A 17,484-nucleotide genomic window follows, 5' to 3' on the forward strand; every position below is an offset into this window, starting at 1 on the left:
TGGTTGAAGCTATCCACAATTCAACATCTCTGATATGTGGTGAGTAGCAACTATTGTTTTCATAATATTGTTACAGGCCATCCTGAATTTGCCATTGTTTGATTTTCAGTGATGGACAGACGTTGTCCAACGACTAAACATACTCCACAGACAGACAGTGTGATTCATGAAACCATTCACTAGTCTCCTCGGTGAAGTACCCATGATGTTGCGAAGCAGTTCCAAATATCTCAAAGGCGGGCTGTTTAAATGTTGCTCAATTAAAAACTGCCCAACACCAGTGGCCAGAATACCACATTTGATGAGTACAGTTTTGTGAATGGCTTTTGCACCAAGTGGAAGATAATGAACATTTTAGAAATAATATGACAACTTCACTTGTGAAGTTAGTTTCAACTTCCACAACAGACAATTTTGCTCAGAGCACAACCCTGCGTGTCATCTGTGAATGTGACTTTCAGGTATGCTATGGCATAAACCTCTGGGCTGGAGTCATGCAAGGAGACCTTTTGGGACCTTACCTATTACCAGACAAGTTGAAAGTGCCACTGCACCGAATGTTTCTTTGCAATACTTTGCCTGACACATTAGAAAGTGTTCCACCTTGTGTTCCATGACTGCTATGGTTTCAGTATAATGGCACACCTCCACACTTTGGAATGAATGTTTGTAACTTTTTTAGTGAAGTATTCCCGGGGAAAAGGGATGGTCATTATGGTCCAGTGTTCTGGTTTCCACATTTCCCAGATCCTAATCCAGTAGATTTTTATTTGTGGGCACATTTAAAGGAACAAGTTTAAAGTACTTCACTCACAGATGTACACGACCTAATAGCTCGCGTGCAGGCTGCTTCAGCAGTGGTGGATGCAGATGTTCAGCAAAGTATGATCCAGTGAGCGAAGTGTTTGCAAATGCAAGGTGGTCGTTTTGAACATCTTCTCTAAAGTGAACATTGCTCATATCTTTGTACGTACAGACTCTGTGAAGATAAGCCTGGATGTCAAAAGTACAGAATGGAATTACTGCACATAGGATAAAGTACAGTCTATTGTAGCCTACCTGTTATGTTTTTTGCATGTCATTGGATACAGACAATGTTGCTGTATCCACTATTATTCTCTATTAGCTTTGTTTATGTCGTGAACAAAACAAAGTGGTTGTTTACATCTGTAAGAAGTTAATTTATGTCTTAAATGTTTAAATAAAGGTAACAGTAACAGAAAGAAATACACAAGGTACTGCATTTTGGAAGTGGAAGTTGGATACAGTTTGATGCTGTAACTGAAAATAGTGTTTGGCTTGAATGCGACTCGAAAATTGCCGAGCCTGCATATCAGTCCCCCAAGGCATTGCCTCGTCTTGCTGAGGTAATGGTACGGCTCCAGTACAGTGCAGAGTTGTTGCTACCTGTTCTTGGCCATGCTGCACACAGTATAGAGTTACCAGAGTCTCTGTTTTGAAACTGCATTTCTATTAAACCTATTAGTGGGACTAGGGTTTGCTAGATTCACTTTTGTGTCGAATTGGGATGAGGAATCGTTAGCTGACTGCCAAGTTGGCATTTTTCTTCTCCCTGTACATCAAAATTGCAGTGAAGTCAGTATAGCAAAGCAGGTAGTCACACATGGAAAAACATTACAAAAAATGGTGTAGTACACATAGAAAAACACAGTTGAAAATTAGAATCATTTCCCAAATGCTTCATGTAAAATATAAATTAAAGAAAAATGTGACTGGTGGCAGAAAAGTTATTTATGACAGAACTGGATTCATCCGAAAAAATCAGGTTTTGCCATTCGTGCACCCAGGTTCGTCTTTGAGTACACCATCGCAGGCGCTCTTGTCTGTGATGCAGTGTCAAGGGTAACCGCAGCCACGGTCTCCGAGCTGATAGTCCATGCTGCTGCAAACGTTGTCGAACTGTTTGTGCAGATGGTTGTTGTCTTGCAAACGTACCCATCTGTTGACTCAGGGATCGAGACGTGGCTGCACAATCCGTTACAGCCGTGCGGATAAGATGCCTGTCATCTCGACTGCTAGTGATACGAGGCCGTTGGGATCCAGCACGGCTTTCCGTATTACCCTCCTGAACCCACCGATTCCATATTCTGCTAACAGTCATTGGATCTTGAAAAACGCGAGCAGCAATGTCACGATACGATAAACCGCAATCTGACCTTTATCAAAGTCGGAAACGTGATGGTACGCATTTCTCCTCATTACACGAGGGATCACAACAACGTTTCACAAGGCATCGCTGGCCAACTGCTGTTTGTGTATGAGAAATCGGTTGGAAACTTTCCTCATGTCAACAGGTTGTAGGTGTCGCCACTGGTGCCAACATTGTGTGAATGTTCTGAAAAGCTAATCATTTGCATCTCACAGCATCTTCTTCCTGTCAGTTAAATTTCGCGTCTGTAGCACGACTTCTTCGTGGTGTAGCAATTTTAGTGGCCAGTAATGTAATTAATCAAATCAGAAGACATAAATATTTTGACGTTTGCTGACAGCATTGTAATTCCGTCAGACACAGCAGTTGACTTGGGAGAGCAGTTGAATGGTGTGGATGGTGCCTCAAAACAAGGGTAATGGATGTAGTCAATTAAATCAGGCGACATTGACAAGATGAGGCACTGAAAGCAGTAGATGAGTTTTGGTATTTCTGTAGCAAAATAATTGGAGGTGGTCAAACTAGAGAGGATATAAGAAGCAGACTGGCAATAGCAAGAAAAATGTTTTGTAAAAAGAGAAATTTGTTAACATCAAATATAATTTTTTTTTTCATTTCTGTGTATGTCTGGAGAGTAACCTAGTTCCAAACTGGAACGTGGACGATAAACAGTTCGAACAGGAAAGTTGTTGAAGCGTTTGAAATATGTGAAGATTATATGGGCAGATGGTGCAGCACACCAGCAGATACTGAATCAAATTGGGCAGAAAAGTGTTTTATGGCACATCTAGTTTAAAAGCAAAGGTCACTTGGTAGGCAATTTCTTGTGGTGTCAAGAATCATAAAGTTGCTAGCCTAGAAAGTGTGAGGTTAAAAATTTTAGAGGGTGACCAGTGTTTGAATACAGTAAGCAGGTTCAAATTTATGTAGGCTGCAATAGTTATGCATAGATGAAGAGGCTCGCATAAGATGGACTAGCATTGGTAGCTTCATCAAATCAGGCTTAAGGTTTAAGACAACAATAACAATGATTAAGGAAATTACAAAGCCATCCAAAACGGGACAGCGATTTAAGCAGGGCTTGGGTTGTAGTACTCACTTCATCAAATCCTCAGCAGCCATATCATCTATCAGCACCAAAAACCACTACAAGATGTGCTTTTGGAGGTATAACAGCACGAGCACAGGAAAACAAATGTGCATCAGAGGTGCGTTGTGGAATGAGAGCTAAGTTTTGCCCACACTGGCAACACTTCATGGTCTCATCGGAGTTAGGCAGTGAATACATGCAAGGTCACTGCTGGGTACATCTGAAGAAGACAGCCATGTCAGTCATTAAAGTACTGTCCACAGAATGGGATCAATAACTCTGACACAAATCCTAAAATATTCTATCGTCATTTGCATTGAGAAAACTTTATAAACCATATCACTGGGAGGGAGTTCTAGCATATGCACACAGCATAGTTACGAGGGACTGCGCACCTCCTCTTCTAGGGTACCTCCAGAGATCAACCAGCTAACTCCTAATGCAATAGTTTGACTGAACGTGCTTAACTGTAACAACGGAAACTCCAGGTAAGAATATGAACAATCTAGGAAAAAAATAGGTTGCTACTTACCATAAAGAAGACACTTTACATTGCTTACAGGGACAATAAAAGACACCTACGTAGAGCTTTCGGCCACAGCTTCCATTGGCTAAAGAGAAACAGAAAAACACACACCATTCATACACACAAGCAAGCACACCTCATGTACACATGACCGCCATCTCTGGCGGCTCAGAGCAGAATGCCATTCTGGCTTGAGCTGGTGGTCATGTGTGCAGGAGGTATGCTTGCTTGTGTGTATGAATGATGTGTGTTTCTCTGTTTCTCTTTTGCTGATGAAGGATGTGGCTGAAAGCTCTTTGTAGGTGTCTTTTAATTGTCCCTGTAAGCAACTTAGTGTCTTCTTTGTGGTAAGTAACAATCTTATCTTTTCATTATTCATTGTATTTTCATTTGTGCAATCATCATATATGTTAGAAGTTCACATCATTTGCTCAACTAAAGGTAAATAAGGCCAGAAAGTGTACATAGTTGAATACCTGTTCAGATTTTGCAACCGATCACTTCTTTCACGTAATGTGTGGAGATGGTGGAAGTTGAGAAATATTTTAATCATGTGAGCTGTCTTGAATACCTTGTCACCATTATAACTAAGAAATAATAATTATAGTAATAATGCAAGGAATAAAGATAGCCGCTAACAGCACGGTTGTGGCACTGAGCGGTGGATGCTGCATGTTGTACCAGGGCAGATCTATAATATTTGCAAACAAGCTATTCCTTAATTTTTACAGGATATTAATGCGTGAAATCTTCTTTAATTTTTCAGTATCTTTTCACATTAAATCTTCTGAGGGCCTTAAAAAAGTATGTTGCTAGAGTACTACCTACCAGCAGAACTATAATATAAGCATAATATTATCACAATAAAGCTTGCGCATTTTGGTTTTGTGCTTTGGTACCAGCAGTTTTATTGTGCGGATTTTCAGACACATGCCTACTGCGAGGACCCTGATGTTGTGTTGTGTGGGAACAAGTGCGACATGGAAGACAGGAGAGTGATATCAGAACAGAAGGCGAAAGAAATGGCTGAAAGATATGGGTGAGAAACCTACACCAAATCCTGTAGATTTAATATTACAGAACATCCTGTCATCAGTACATCTTCTGTGGTTACAACCAGTTCCTTGTTTCCACTCCCTTCTCCTGCTTATTAATTTTCTGTTTATTAGTTAACTCCGTTGATGCACAGAAGCAGATATATTGAGGTTGTAGAGTAATGTGAGATTCTCTGGAATAACATGTTCCACTATTATCCTCCTAGGGTGCAAAAGATGATTGTGACCATAGGAAAAGTAATTTAGTAAGTAGATAGCAAACATGCAGCTGTGTGCGCTTAGTGTTGATATGTGCACAGATGGTGAACGAAATGTGGACACAGGGCATCAGGAAAGCGCAACGGCAATTGACCTTCTCTGCCTGTTGTGAAGGGTCACTTACACTTTTGGCGTTATGGGTTGGTAGTGTTTTGGATAGCAGAGAGAAATAGGAGCTGCCTAAAATATAAATGCCCCAGAAAACAATTGAAAATGTTTTAAGTCTGAAATGAGATGTGATCAAAAAGTTACAGGAATTAAAAAAAAAAAGAAATGTTTACCTTGTTGGTACACATGTTCCTGACGTACATTTGCATTTTCGGCTGTTTTGAATATTTAATTTACTGTTGACAGTCAAAACAGTTATACATATTTTTTACTGCTCAGCAAATGTTTACTTTCGAAAAAGGTGGATCTAAGAATTGCATTAAATTTTGCTTTAAAAACGGAATAAAGTGCAGCACAGCATTCAAAATGTTGACTGTGCTTTTTGCCAAACCTGTTATGAGTAAGACAATAGTTTGAATGGTATAAACATCTCAAAGAGGGTCAAGAATATGATAAAGATAACGACCCTAGCACATCAGTTACAGACAGTAGTGTGGAAGAAGTAAAGAAAATGGTCCTGGAAAATCTCCAGATCAACATCAGAGAGGTTGCTGATGATGTCGGCAAATCCTTTGGTTCGTGCCAAGCAATTTTTTCAGATGTTTTGAGCATGAAACATGTTGCAGCAAAATTTGTTCCGAAATTGTTGAATTACAACCATAAGCGATATTGTGTAGACATTGCTCAGGAATTGCTGAATGAAGTCGACAAGGATCCAGAACTCTAAAAAATGTTGTTATAGGTGACAAAATATGTGTATATGGGTAGGACGTCGAAACCAAGTCAAATTCATCCCAGTGGAAAAGCCTGAAGAGCCAAGACTGAAAACAAGTTCAATCATGTGTGAAGGTTCCTCTGACTCTTTCTTCAATTACAATGGGATCATTTGTGTGAAATAATCCAAAGAAAATGACCAAAATTGTGGCAAAACCATTCATGGAAATTGTATCATGGTAATGCTCCACTTAGACCTCAATGCTTGTTCATGACTTTTTGGAGGGGGAACAACAACAACAACAACAACAACTTTTATGTTGCCCCAGCCATGAAACTTGCAGGACATGACCCCTGCAGCATCTTTCTATTTCAGAGGCTGAAGAGAATCATGAAAGGGTTCCGTTTTGCCACCATTGGTGAGGTAAATCAGAATTGCTGAAGGAACTGAACACCATAATGAAAAATATGCTCCAGGAGTGCTTCCAAGATTGGAAAAAGTGCTGGTGCAAGTGTGTTATATTTGAGGGGGAAGACTTTTAAGGTGACAAAGTTGATGTTGATGAACAAATGATTCTTTAAGGAAAACAAAAATTGCCGTTGCTTTTTGATCATAGCTGGAATATAACTTGAACTAATATAATCTTGGAGGTGATGTCATAAGATTCACTCAGTATATGATGCTCAAGTTATTGTGAGATCTGATCACCCAACTGTGTAATGGTTTTACTAGAGCAATAAATACAGAAGAGTGCTTTTGAAAGCACTTTCATCATTTCGTAGTCAGTTGATGCAGTTGTGAGCTCTCTTACAGCCCTCGACACTCTGCAGGCGGTGAAGAAGCCCACACAGTATAATTTGTAAAACTTAGTGGCAAGTGTACAGCTGCAAGAAAATACAACAAGGTGAGCGAAGATGAAAGTAAGGTCAAAACTGGGCATGAGAACCATCATGGTGAAAGATCAATGGAGGGTTGAGCACTTATTTACAGCTCATTGTTTCAAGGTGTGTTTCATGGAGCACAGGAAAAAATGATAGTTATTACTTTGTGAATTATTTATTAACAAGTTTTTGTAACCGTATACCTTAATGAGGCAGCAATTGTGGCATCAAGGCATTATTGACAGTAAGAAAGACATCAACCAAGAAGTAATTATGTTCACACTTCCAGTCTCTCTTTCTGTTGTTTAGGGCCATTCCAATTTGAATTCTTTATCTTTTGTAGCTCCTTCCTTGTCTTCCAGTATTCCTTCATTGTTTCATTATGTTTCTTTTCTTTCTGCCTTGAAGAACTTCAGTTTTTAAAAATTTTCTCTTTGCATCACTTCTTCTCCTTTAATGTTGTGTCTTTACAAGTCTCTATTGAATCCAAGTGATTTTTGACTTTTTTCCTTAAAGATATGTGAGGATCAGTTTAGTTACTTGTTTATCATCCATTTGGTAATAATAGTAGAAATCTCATCATCCTCATAGTTTCTGGTATTTCTAGGATTCCATACCTCAGTCATTACAAACGAAATCCGTATAGGATCAGCCAGCCAGAGTGGCCGTGCGGTTCTAGGCGCTACAGTCTGGAACCGAGCGACCGCTACAGTCTCAGGTTTAAATCCTGCCTCGTGCATGGCTGCGTGTGATGTCCTTAGGTTAGTTAGGTTTAATTAGTTCTAAGTTCTAGACGACTGATGACCTCAGAAGTTAAGTTCCATGGTGCTAAGAGACATTTGAACCATATAGGATCACTCTGTTTCCACCTGTCTGTCTACTTGACTTTCTAAACCATTTTTCTCAGGAATGGGTAGATGCATCAAGTTGAAATTTGTCACATATTAAGGGCTATGGTCTCTTGGTGCAGTAAAAAATTGAGGCTTCTAAGTCAGTGCAGTGTAAAGATAAGTCTATTTATGTCATATGTTTTGTTACTCACAAACTTATTCATTAAAACTTTATAGGCCACTTCCCCTTGACATAGAATCTTGAAATTTGACAAGAAGGAACATTTCACAGTATAAGTAAAGGAAAAAATGGAAAAATTGTTAATTTGTAATTATACTACACAAGAAAAGTATCAGTTGGTCATTTTTTATCCAATAAATTAAAACATTCTCGAAAGTATTGGAATCCTTGGGATCGATATTTTGCTAGAATAGTGTCAGTAAGAGACAAAAACTGTTGACTTACCAGTTTCTAGAATGTGTGAACTGTATATATACTTAGTTAAGATTTTACAGTACCCTTGGTGTGAGAGTCCTACTTGCACCTGGCCAATTTTTATTTTTTCTATGTTCTGACAGGAATGGGGGAAAGAAATACAGTAGAAGAAGAATGGGTAACTCTGAGGGATGAAGTAGTGAAGGCAGCAGAGGATCAAGTAGGTAAAAAGACGAGGGCTAGTAGAAAACCTTGGTTAACAGAAGAGATACTGAATTTAATTGATGAAAGGAGAAAGGACAAAAATGCAGTAAGTGAAGCAGGCAAAAAGGAATACAAACGTCTCAAAAATGAGATCGACAGGAAGTGAAAAATGGCTAAGCAGGGATGGCTAGAGGACAAATGTAAGGATGTAGAGGCTTATCTCACGAGGGGTAATATAGACTGCCTACAGGAAAATTAAAGAGACCTTTGGAGAAAAGAGAACCACTTGCATGAATATCAAGAGCTCAGATGGAAACCCAGTTCTAAAAAAAGAAGGGAAAGCAGAAAGGTGGAAGGAGTATATAGAGGGTCTATACAGGGCGAAGTTCGTGAGGACAATATTAGGGAAATGGAAGAGGAGGTAGATTAAGATGAAATGGGAAATATGATACTGCGTGAAGAGTTTGACAGAGCACTGAAAGACCTAATTCGAAACAAGGCCCCAGGAGTAGACAACATTCCATTAGAACTACTGACGGCCTTGGAGAGCCAACACTGAGAAAACTCTACCATCTGGTGAGCAAGATGTATGAGACGGGCAAAATTCCCTCATACCTCAAGAAGAATATGATAATTCCAACCCCAAAGGAAGCAGGTGTTGACAGATGTGAAAATTACTGAACTATCAGTTTAATAAGTCACTGCTGCAAAATACTAACACGAATTCTTTACAGACGAATGGAAGAACTGGTAGAAGCCGACCTTGGGGAAGATCAGTTTGGATTCCGTAGAAATGTTGGAACACGTGAGGCAATACTGACCCTACAACTTATCTTAGAAGAAAGATTAAGGAAAGGCAAACCTATGTATCTAGCATTTGTAGACTTAGAGAAAGCTTTTGTCAGTGTTGACTGGAATACTCTCTTTCAATTTCTGAAGGTGGCAGGGGTAAAATACAGGGAGCGAAAGGCTATTTACAATTTGTACAGAAAGCAGATGGCAGTGATAAGAGTTGAGGGACATGAAAGGGAAGCAGTGGTTGGGAAGGGAGTGAGACAGGGTTGTAGCCTCTCCCCGATGCTATTCAATCTGTATATTGAGCAAGCAGTAAAGGAAACAAAGGAAAAGTTCAGATTAGGTATTAAAATCCATGGAGAAGAAATAAAAACTAATGTTCGCCTATGACATTGTAGTTCTGTCAGAGACAGCAAAGGACTTGGAAGAGCAGTTGAATGGAATGACAGTGTCTTGAAAGGAGAATATAAAACAAACATCAACAAAAGCAAAACGAGGATAATGGAATGTAGTCAAATTAAGTCGGGTGATGCTGAGGGAATTAGATTAGGAAATGAGACACTTAAAGTAGTGAACGAGTTTTGCTATTTGGGGACCAAAATAACTGATGATGGTCGAAGTAGAGAGGATATAAAATGTAGACTGGCAATGGCAAGGAAAGCGTTTCTGAAGAAGAGAAATTTGTTAACATTGAGTATAGATTTGAGTGTCAGGAAGTCGTTTCTGAAAGTATTTGTATGGAGTGTAGCCATGTATGGAAGTGAAACATGGACAATAAATAGTTTAGACAACAATAGAATAGAAGCCTTCGAAATGTGGTGCTACAGCTGAATGCTGAAGATTAGAAGGGTAGATCACTAATGAGGAGGTATTGAATAGAATTTGGGAGAAGAGGAGTTTGTGACACAACTTGATTAGAAGGGATCGGTTGGTAGGACATGTTCTGAGGCATCAAGGGGTCACCAATTTAGTACTGGAGGGCAGCGTGGAGGGTAAAAATCATAGAGGGAGACCAAGAGATGAATACACTAAGCAGATTCAGAGGGATATAGGCTGCAGTAGGTACTGGGAGATGAAGAAGCTTGCACAGGATAGAGTAGCATGGAGAGCTGCATCAAACCAGTCTCAGGACTGAAGACCACAACAACAACAACAACAACATGTTCTGATAAATTTCATATTTATTACTTTATTTCAAAAATCTGATGTTTATATTGAGTCTAATATTTTCCTTATAGTTTTCCTTTAAAATGCTTCTCATTTTTCAAGCCCTTCTAATTTTTCAGGTTTTTGAAAAACTGGAAGTGTGTAAGTTATTAGAGTTTGGTTCTAAGATTTTACTGACATTTGGGCATTCTGGTTTCACTGCTAAGGGTTAAAACAAAACAAAAAAAAAAAAAACAAAAAAAAAAAAAAACCAAAAAACAAAATAAAGTAAAAGAGGTTCCTAGGTGAATATTTTGTATTGTAGGTATTCTAAATTATTCTGTGAGTTCTTTCCATCTTGCACGTCCTTTCCTTTATAGCAGATTTTTATAAACATTTCTCCTGGATTGTTTCCCAAGAATATTTGACTTTCTTTACCTTGTGTGCTATAGTTTCAGTTGCTTATCTTAAAAAATTTTGGTGGATATTTTATATTTGTCGTAGTTTGGTTTCTCTGCAGAGATTTGTAAGCCTGTCGAGATTGCTGTCTCTTTTGGAGGACTGATTTGATGTTGCAGAAAGTTCCACAATTTATTGCAACAGCTTAATTCTTGACATCTTGAGGTGTCGGGTATGCTGCTGGATATCGGCATCGTTCTTGAATGATATTTCGACAGTGTGACTCGTCTTCAGTCCAAACTTATGCTATTTGTTGATTGTCTACATTTTGTAGTACAAGGAGAAATAAAATAAACAGAGAGAAATGGTTTACATTAATTTTCATTTTTTGTTTGTTATCTGTCAGTCATCTATAGTAGCACTGTTTCGCTTATCATCACTGGTATCATTATCTGGGAGAATAGTTTCATCTAAAAAGTGGGAGGCAAGAAAAGAGGTGATGTATTTCTGTATATGAGCTGCAATGAAATTTATAATTTTCATTGTCACAAGTATTTGGCCATTTCTTCCAAATATATTGTTATTTCTGATAAACCCCCCCCCCCCCCAACCCATCACTGTGAGAATGCAACAACATCCCTCTGTCTCTCACTTCTGAACATATTGTCTGCCCACTGCTCTCTCATTGGTTGTGGAGAACCAGCTGCGACACATTCTTCCCTTTTGTGCCCATCATACCTCACAACGAGTATTGACAGCATTGCTGCTCGATACACGTAAGTACACCAATGGCCCGTATCTTGAATCTTACAGTCTCCTCCAGAAATGTATATTATTGTCTTTCTTTCAATTTTAAAGTCATTCAATACTGATTACAAATGTTTTGAGGCAAAATGCAGATTAAACGCAGTAGAGCTTTATAAAAAGTCAATGAACATAGTGTACTTCCTCCTAATTGTCTACACAATAAAATTTGCTAGCCGCTCACTATTCCCTTCCCCACGTTTGTCCTAGTTCCCAGCTGAGTTGGTGTCACTGGTCCCCCTACAACCCTTCCCAATTCTTCAAAATATGGGACTTAACATCTGAGGTCATCAGTCCCCTAGACTTGGAACTACTTAAACATAACTTAACCTAAGGACATCAAACACATCCATGCCCGAGGCAGGATTCGAACCTGTGACTGTAGCAGCAGCACGGTTCCAGATTGAAGCGCCTAGAACCGCTCGGCCACAGTGGCCGGCAATAAACATGTATGTGGCCTCAATCGCTGAAGCCTCATCTGTAAATGCAAGAAGATCTCTGCATTAATCTGTTACAGGAGGTAAAAATGTTGAACTCAGCAGCAATAATTTAATCTGTGAATGTAATATGACCCTGTAGCTTTTGAATGAAGAATTTATGAAAAAACACCTTGTCTTACATTTAGGTAAATATTGTGTAATTGGATCTTTAACAAAACTAAATGATTGAAAGTACAGGATACTATTAAAAACAATATTATGAAAAGGGTAGATTGCTATTCACCACATAAAGGTGGCGTTGAGTCACAGACAGGATAATGAAAAGACTACTAAACATTTAAGCTTTTGGCTAAAAGGTCTCCTTTGGAAATAGAGATCATGCTTGTGTGAATGTGTGTCTGTTATCTATTTCCGAAGAAGGCCTTTACATTTTGAGTTTTGATGTGATTATGTCAGGTGTTCAAATTACATATATGTTTTTACAAAATGAAACTGTTTGTCATCTGAACTTTACAACTTGACCAAAAGAATGTATTTAAATTATGAGACAGAATTGTTGAATGGTATTTATCTTCAAGCATCAAAATATGTAGTACTCACAGTAGACACAGGTAGAAGTAAAAGAAACACAGAATCCTAACTTTTGGAATTAGTAGTTCCTTCCTCAGGGAGTAGAGAGTGGTATGTTCAGGAGGGATAAAAGGAAGAGCAGTTCACATAAATCACAAGTGGGTCCCTCTCATACTTTATTAGCTTTCTTGATTGTATTTTCCTTGGCTAGAACATGCATAAATTGTATCATCATTCATTTGGAAGTGACAGAACCATACCTGTATGCATTTGCAAATCTCTCTTTGTCCCTTCAAATATGAGTGAACAAAATGTCATCTCATGTCAGAAATATTTCAAACAAATTAGCCAATATCTCACCAAGACAATAAGTAAAAGACCAGTGTGCTATGGAATAAAATCCCATGGCCCTAAAACTGTTGCATCGTTCTTCCATCTGTGCCATATTTTCTCTACAGAGGTGCCCTGTCTACCAAAACACAGCTTCCACTCCAAACACACTTCTAACAACCACTGAAGCTCAGTCATGTGCTCAACCTTAGACAGTCTGGTTATTCTCAAGTGTGAGAAGCATACAGAAACCTGAAACTTCCTGACAGATTAGGGCTTAATTCTAGAATCCCATGCATAAGTCAAACACGTAGGTCTAGGTAACTATAGATTTCTGATATGAATATAATAGACGGAAACATACCATGTGGGAAAAATATATCTAAAAACAAAGATGATGTGACTTACCAAACGAAACTGCTGGCAGGTCGAGAGACACACAAACAAACACAAACATACACACAAAATTCAAGCTTTCCCTCTCCTTCCCTCTTTCCTAATGAAGCAACCGTTTGTTGCGAAAGCTTGAATTTTGTGTGTATGTTTGTGTTTGTTTGTGTGTCTCTCGACCTGCCAGCACTTTCGTTTGGTAAGTCACATCATCTTTGTTTTCAGATATATAACTATAGATTTCTGTTATACTATAATAATATTAGCTCTGAGGTACTCCGTATGCAAAATTGAGTTGTAACTTTACAATGCAGGCAACTAACTGTGGAGTTTGGACTGGATGTGAATTCTGTGACAACAAGTACCAGGTGCTGCAAAACGGACTTACATTTTCTATTCTTTCTTCCCTCTTATTTTCTTTTAGTTATATACATACAATCTTTTGCACAGTTAATATATTTTACATTAAGTAGTAATAGGATGCACAAAACACTAACAGGCCTGTGGTTCATTCAGTTATCATTGCACTACCAGATAACATCGAATACTCAAATTGTAAGCTACAGGCTGTCCAAAATTAAACTTCCAGTTTCAAAATACTGCAGAATGAGGAGGACTGTTCAGAATTATGTCAAATTTGAACAGTGTATTATTGATAGAGGGGGGGGGGGGGGGGGGCAGTGGCTGGGGAATGTTGTTTGTATGTGGGGGAGGGAATGAAAATTTTACCAATAGATGGTGCTGTAAGCATCTTAGTGTGAATGTGGCTGGCTGCAAAAGACAGATGAATTGCAATGTGATGGCTTTGGTTTGGGTTGTACACTACACCGCCCGTATTGATCAATATGCCTGACTCCACGAGTTCAGCAGGAGTCCCCAGTTAGTTAGGTAAACACATCCACCATGGCAAGGTCATAGTACATCGGATGGGAAAAATTGGCTTTTAATTGTCTTGTGCCAAAAGCTACACAAAAACCAAAATGACTTTGGCAGAATGAAATTTTCACTCTGCAATATAGTGTGTGCTGATATCAAACTTATTGGCAGATTAAAACTGTGTGCCAGACCAGACTTGAACTCAAGACCTTTGCCTTTCGTGGGAATGTGCTCTACCAACAGGACTGCCCAAGCATGACTCATGACCTATCCTCACAGCTTTCATTCCCAGTACATCTCCTACCCTGCAAACTTCACAGAAGCTCTGCTGCAGTCCTTGCAGAAGTAGCACTCTTGGAAGAAATGATATTGCAGAGAAATGGCTTAGCCACAGCTTTTGGGATGTTTCCACAATGAAATTTTCACTCAGCAGTGGAGTGTGCACTGATATGAAAATTTTTGACAGATTAAAACAGTGTGCTGGACTGAGACTCAAACTCGGGACCTTTGTCTTTCATGGGCAAGTGCTCTACCATCTGAGCTACCCAAGCACAACTCATGAGGCAACCCCCACCTTTAATTCCATCAGAACCTCGTCTTCCAAACATCACAGAAGCTCTCCTGCAGACCTTGCAGAACTAGCACTTCTGGAAGAAAAGATACTGTGGAGACCCAACATATTCGCAGCCTGGGGGATGTTCCCAAAATAAAATTTTCTCCCTTCAGCAGAGTGTGCACTAATATGAAACTTCCTGGAAAATTAAAACTGCGTACCGGACCGAGACTCGAACTCAGGACCTTTGCCTTTTGGGGGCAAGTGCTTTACCTATTGAGCTACCCAAGCACAATTCACGACCTGCCCTCACAGCTTTAATTCCACCAGTACCTCGTCTCCTACCTTCCAGACTTCACAGAAGCTCTCCTGTAGACCTTGCAGAACTAGCACTCCTGAAAGAAAGGATATTGCGGGACATGGCTTTGCCACAGCCTAGGGGTTGTTCCCAGAACAAAATTTTCACTCTCCAGCAGAGTGTGATTGCTAGTGTTAGTTCTGTGAGGTCTGCAGGAGAGCTTCTGTGAAGTTTGGAAGGTAGGAGACAAGGTACTGTCGAAATTAAAGCTATGAGGCTGGGCCATGAGTCATGCTTGTGTAGCTCAATTGGTAGCGCACTTGCCCGTGAAAGGAAAGGTCACAAGTTCGAGTCTCGGACTGGCATACATTTTAATCTGCCAGGAAATTTCAAAATGACATGAGTTTCTAATTGTCATGATACTGGTGCAAGATTTGTTCAATATCCTGTCTACTGTTTCCTGCCATCAGTTGAAATTGTGAAACAATGTTCTACAAAAGATCGGAGGACCTTGAGGGTCACATTCAGAATGCATTCCGCAATGCTTGTGTTCAATTCAGGTGTATTCATAATTGGAGAACTGAACACAAGATCTTTCAGGTGATCTGGACAACCAGGCTGTAGGGAAATGATGACTGATAATTGTAGCATTTCCAAAATGCCTCTGCAGCAGCTGTTTTGCTGGCTGTACAGTATCCATCTTCCGTAAAAATGATCCTAGCCACACTTCTGCATTGTTGAAGGGTTGGAATGTCATTAGTGTGCAAAAGACACTCAAACCTTTTCCAAGTGATAGTACAGGTAACAGGACCTGCAGGACTCATCTCCTCAAAAAAATGTGGCCCTGTGATAAACAGTGCCATCAGCCCACCACAGAATAACCTTTATGGAATGAAGTGGTACTGGTTGATCTGAGTGCTGATTTTCTGATGCCCATATTCAGCAATTCTGTGTATTGACATGTCCTTAGAGATAGAAATGGGCTTCATATGTCAACAGAATGTCCGTGGCCATTCACTGCCACTGCCATGGTAGCAAGATATTCCAGAGCCAACATTGGTCTTGCTGACAGGTCAGTAGAAAGCAACTCCCGAATATGGATGATTTTGAGTGGATAACAATGGCGGATTTCTCGTAGAATTTTATGCACCGTGCCCGCAGGCATGTCCAGTGCTCGGACCATTTTCCATGCACTGCATATTTACAGAACACTGCTCATCCCCTGGTGCAGTGCTATGGCCACAGCTTCAATGGACATCAGCTTAACTGCCCCCTGCCCTTCCACTGCCACATTTCATTTTTGAAGGACCTGTCTTTTCAAATTCTATAATCATTTTCTCCAGACACTTTGTGGACATGGCGCCAGTGCCTTTTTTCATACTCTGGAGCATCCAAAACTTCTGCAGGGCTACTGGCGCACAATCACCATTCTTGTAAAAGAGGTTTACCAGCAGCACGTGAACCTTCGTGGCACCTCGGACACAAACTGAGGAACCCGTGCTGCGCATCTGCTGGTATTGTGATGATTACTGTACCATCTATTGGTCAGATTTTGTTAAATGTTTTCTTTGTTCCATGACATTTCCCCCTGCATCAATAGTATGCTGTTCAAATCTGACGTCATTCCGAGTAGTTGTTCTCTTTCTACAACATTTTGAAATGAACTATAACTATGGGAACTGTGTATGTAGAAATTGTATATCATTTCATTATTGTGATTTTGATTGTTAGCTGCATAATTAACTGACCTAGTGCCCATCACAGTATCTAGATAGTGCACTGTGAAGTTTGTGCAGCAAATAAATAAATAGTACATAGTGGCCCACTGCCACAGGTGTTCAATCCAAATCGCACATGCCCACAGGCTGGACTACCTGGAGACTAGTGCAGCGACAGGCCACAATGTGGCGCGGGCGGTCGAGCTGCTGGTGGAACGCGTGATGCGCCGCATGGAGACGGCTGTGGACCGCGCGATGCTGCCGGGCCGGAGGGGCCGCCCCCGCCAGGAAGGAGACCCGAGTGGCCCCGGGGGCGGAGCCGGCGTGGCCTCTGGGGGCGGTGGGGGTGGGGGCTGCTCCTGCTGATCACTGGCCTCGGTGAGTGGCACGGTTCCGTTTTCTCTGTCCAGTCGATTAACGGTATACTTTTGGATGTTTGACGAGTTGTGGATTCCTTTTTCTCAGAACATTTAACACGTAGAGTATCACGAGGCCGGCAGCAAACATGGCAGACTGTCACACCTCACTTGTTGTGCCAGCCAGTGGCCTTCTGCTCTAAATGATGTAGTACACTGTATCCTCAGTTGCTGTTTTTCTAATGCAATTCCAGTCACATACAGCTCAGCAATGAAATGTGTACTGTGGATGAACACAGCCTGTAAATGTGATCTCAGTTGGCAATGTATTATTGGTTTATCCCCACCTTGTGGTTGTGGCTACTTACAGTTCTCCATGCTGTATATTTCCCGTATTTCTTGATCGAGTTGATGGTGATGAAAAGGAAATTGGATTGGTATCTCGTTCGACGTTCTCGAAGAGCTGACAAATATTACCACAACTTTGCTGTCTGACATCAGGAAATACAAAAGGCTACTGCCTTACAGTTACACAA

The 17,484-nt window shown here is 40.2% G+C and overlaps 1 protein-coding gene across 1 annotated transcript in view; it reads left to right on the forward strand.

Annotated features, from left to right (window-relative positions):
• LOC124552315 (ras-related protein Rab-27A) overlaps positions 1–16,958 on the forward strand; it is a 70,226-nt gene extending 53,268 nt beyond the window's left edge. Inside the window, exons 5-6 of the mRNA XM_047126588.1 lie at positions 4,713–4,825; positions 16,739–16,958. Coding sequence (XP_046982544.1) covers positions 4,713–4,825; positions 16,739–16,958 — 333 coding nt within the window. The remainder of the gene's footprint in view (positions 1–4,712; positions 4,826–16,738) is intronic.
• Positions 16,959–17,484: the final 526 nt, after the last annotated feature.

The sequence above is a fragment of the Schistocerca americana genome, chromosome 10 (genome assembly GCF_021461395.2).
Source record: "Schistocerca americana isolate TAMUIC-IGC-003095 chromosome 10, iqSchAmer2.1, whole genome shotgun sequence".
NCBI classification, from domain to species: domain Eukaryota; kingdom Metazoa; phylum Arthropoda; class Insecta; order Orthoptera; family Acrididae; genus Schistocerca; species Schistocerca americana.